Source organism: Octopus bimaculoides, chromosome 7 (assembly GCF_001194135.2).
Source record: "Octopus bimaculoides isolate UCB-OBI-ISO-001 chromosome 7, ASM119413v2, whole genome shotgun sequence".
NCBI lineage: Eukaryota > Metazoa > Mollusca > Cephalopoda > Octopoda > Octopodidae > Octopus > Octopus bimaculoides.
This window is the reverse complement of record NC_068987.1, coordinates 37,622,668-37,625,352: the sequence shown is the minus strand read 5'-3', so window position 1 is coordinate 37,625,352 and position 2,685 is coordinate 37,622,668. Positions and strand designations below refer to the sequence as shown.

The 2,685-nt window shown below is 37.0% G+C and overlaps 1 protein-coding gene across 1 annotated transcript in view; it reads left to right on the top strand.

The window, feature by feature from the left end:
* Window positions 1–2,679, top strand: part of LOC106874466 (uncharacterized) — a 75,318-nt gene extending 72,639 nt beyond the window's left edge. Inside the window, exon 2 of the mRNA XM_014922204.2 lies at window positions 1,751–2,679. Within this exon, the coding sequence (XP_014777690.1) occupies window positions 1,751–2,262 (512 nt within the window). The 3' untranslated portion in view covers window positions 2,263–2,679. The remainder of the gene's footprint in view (window positions 1–1,750) is intronic.
* The last annotated feature ends 6 nt before the right edge of the window (window positions 2,680–2,685 follow it).

Below are 2,685 nucleotides of genomic sequence, written 5' to 3'. Positions count from 1 at the left end.
TGTGTGTGTGTGTGTGTGTGTGTGTGTGTGTGTGTGTGTGTGTGTGTGTGTGTGTGTCTATGTCTGTGTCTGTGTATCTGTGAGCCCCGTATTTTAGTAGTGTGATCTGTAATTGCATGTAATCTTAAGTAAATATAGTGTTAGTGCGTCTATGCGTGTGAAATATATATAAATACACACACACACACACACACACATACATGCATATGTATGAATATATGTGTGTGTATATTATTAAATATATTAGAGGTGGATATTCAGTGTGTGAGTACACATGTGTGCGTGTGCGTGTGTGAATATATATATGTATACACATACATACACATGCATATGCTCACATATATACTCACACACTGAATATCCACCCCTAACATACATGCATATATTCGGGTTAACTTTTATTGTTTATTTTTTCTTTTCAAGTGTCTTTAATTAATCATCAGATCGACCTCAATACTCAAAATATAATACACGTTTTATGGAAATCTTTTTATGGAACAGCCAAGTCCATTTAAGTTATGGTTTTTCAAACAATCCCTTACTTCTCTTTTTGCAGTGTTTTTGTACATCACAAGATAGTTATTGCGCCGGTATATTAACATCGTCCTTGGTGAACGACAGCATCACTGGTAACAGCTTATACAATTTATTAAAAGTTGGTTTATTCACTATATTTCTTGAAAAACAGAGTGAAAAAAGAGTACCTGAAACCGATGCAAAACAAATTATTCGAAGGGACTTCGTTTGTAAATCGATTTTCTGCGAGTGCACGGACGAATAGGAGTGATCTTGTGTCACACTTGGTATGAAATATTCAGAAAATGAGGCACCAGTTCCCCAGTGCCTATACTGCTTTTAGATTTGCTTGAAGAAAATGTAGGTGATGCTTACATCTGTTCCAAGGGAAACGGGTGTAAAACTAGATATATTCTTGAAAGGGATTGGACTTGATGCCATAGATTCTTTTGTGGTATCATGGCAGCTGTATCCATGGATGGATCCCTAGATTCTGAAATCAACTTGAGAATTGAGAAGACTATGAGCCTCGCAGTTATGATGCTTGGGTCACCACATCCCTACAGTACGCATCTGAGACATGGTCCGATTCCTGTCTTAACGACATATTAAAATACTTGCGAAATTTTACCAGAAAAAGAGCTGGAAATCTGTTACACCTGACTTGCAACAACTGGAAAAGGCAGTATTGAAGAGTGCATCACCATGTATCGTGATAGGTTGGTCATGTCAACTATGTTGATGATTTTAGGCTTCCGAAATAATTATTTTATAAATAATTATTCTTCTGTAAGAGTTCCCAATATAAACCATAAAAACTTTCAGGACATCACTTCACCAGCTTTAGTCCTTGGACACCAGCCTTATTTCTAACACCAGCGCCTTAAAGATGGCACTCCTAGATAAGGAATGAGCTCAGGTGGAACATTTTTAATCATAAAACTGCCGTGATTGGAATTAAGTTGAAGTTAAGTAGCAAGAAGAACAACAACAGTAACAACATAAACATGTAGAATACAAACAATATTGTTTATTATTGTCCCAATTATTCTGTCCACCATTCATCTTTTTCTCTCCTTACCCTTATACGCCATCCAGAATGTATTTCTTGTCACCTGTATCTATCATCTTTCTTGTTTTCACCAATAAATTATATTTCATTCCACGATTTTTATTTCTGCATTTATTTATTCTCTCACTCATTTTTTCTATTTTTTCTTCATTTATTTTCCAGTGTACGGTTATGTTCCTACACATGCAAGAGATCATTACCACAACCGAACTCGCTCCAAATCATTTAAGAACATACAGCGTGGTGCTGGCGGCGGCGGTCTTGACGGTGCGTTAAAAGGGGGCGAAGGACGTCGGCATTCCAGACCAAAACCACCAGACAGGAAACGGAATGTCGATAATGCGTTGAGTCGCAGAGGCTTCATACCTGATACACAGAAATGTTGTCGTGTGGGCAAGAAGGTTGCACGACGAAAGTTGGCGTGCAGTATGAATGTACATCTATCGAACAGCGACAGTAATTCATCATACAGAAGCAGCGACTATCATAAAAGACAATACTTAGGGAAACTTTTCCCCAAAATCGGTCGATGTGCGGCCAGATTCACTAGCCATTTTGAGAAGTGCTGCAAAATGCGCCAAGAATACATGCAGCGTGTGAAGAAATCCTGTAAATCCCGAAAGAACTATAGAAAGAGAAAATGCCGGGAAGTTGTCAGGCGGAATTTACAATAATAATGATGATAACAACAACAACAATAATAATAACAATAACAATAATAATAATAACAATCTGGGATCTATTTTAAAACGGGGGCCACAGTATTTTCTTAACGAAACACTTTGAAACTTGGAACACTGGTAGAATGTGTCATATAAAACATCTTTTTCTCTTAGTCTTCTTAAAAAAAAAAAAATCCTTAAGTTATTCCATGTTAAAGTTGTCGTATTTCTGTATATTTCAACCAATCACTGACGTCCATTCAGCCGATATACATTAAGTGCCGACTACATAAACAAACGATTCTGAAACAATTCTATCGGTGATAAAATTATTATTTCCTTGTCAAAAAATGGCTGAAGCATATTGGCAGTAGCTAATAAACCTTTCTATTATAGGCTAACCCTAACCCTAACCCTAACCCTAACCATAGGGTT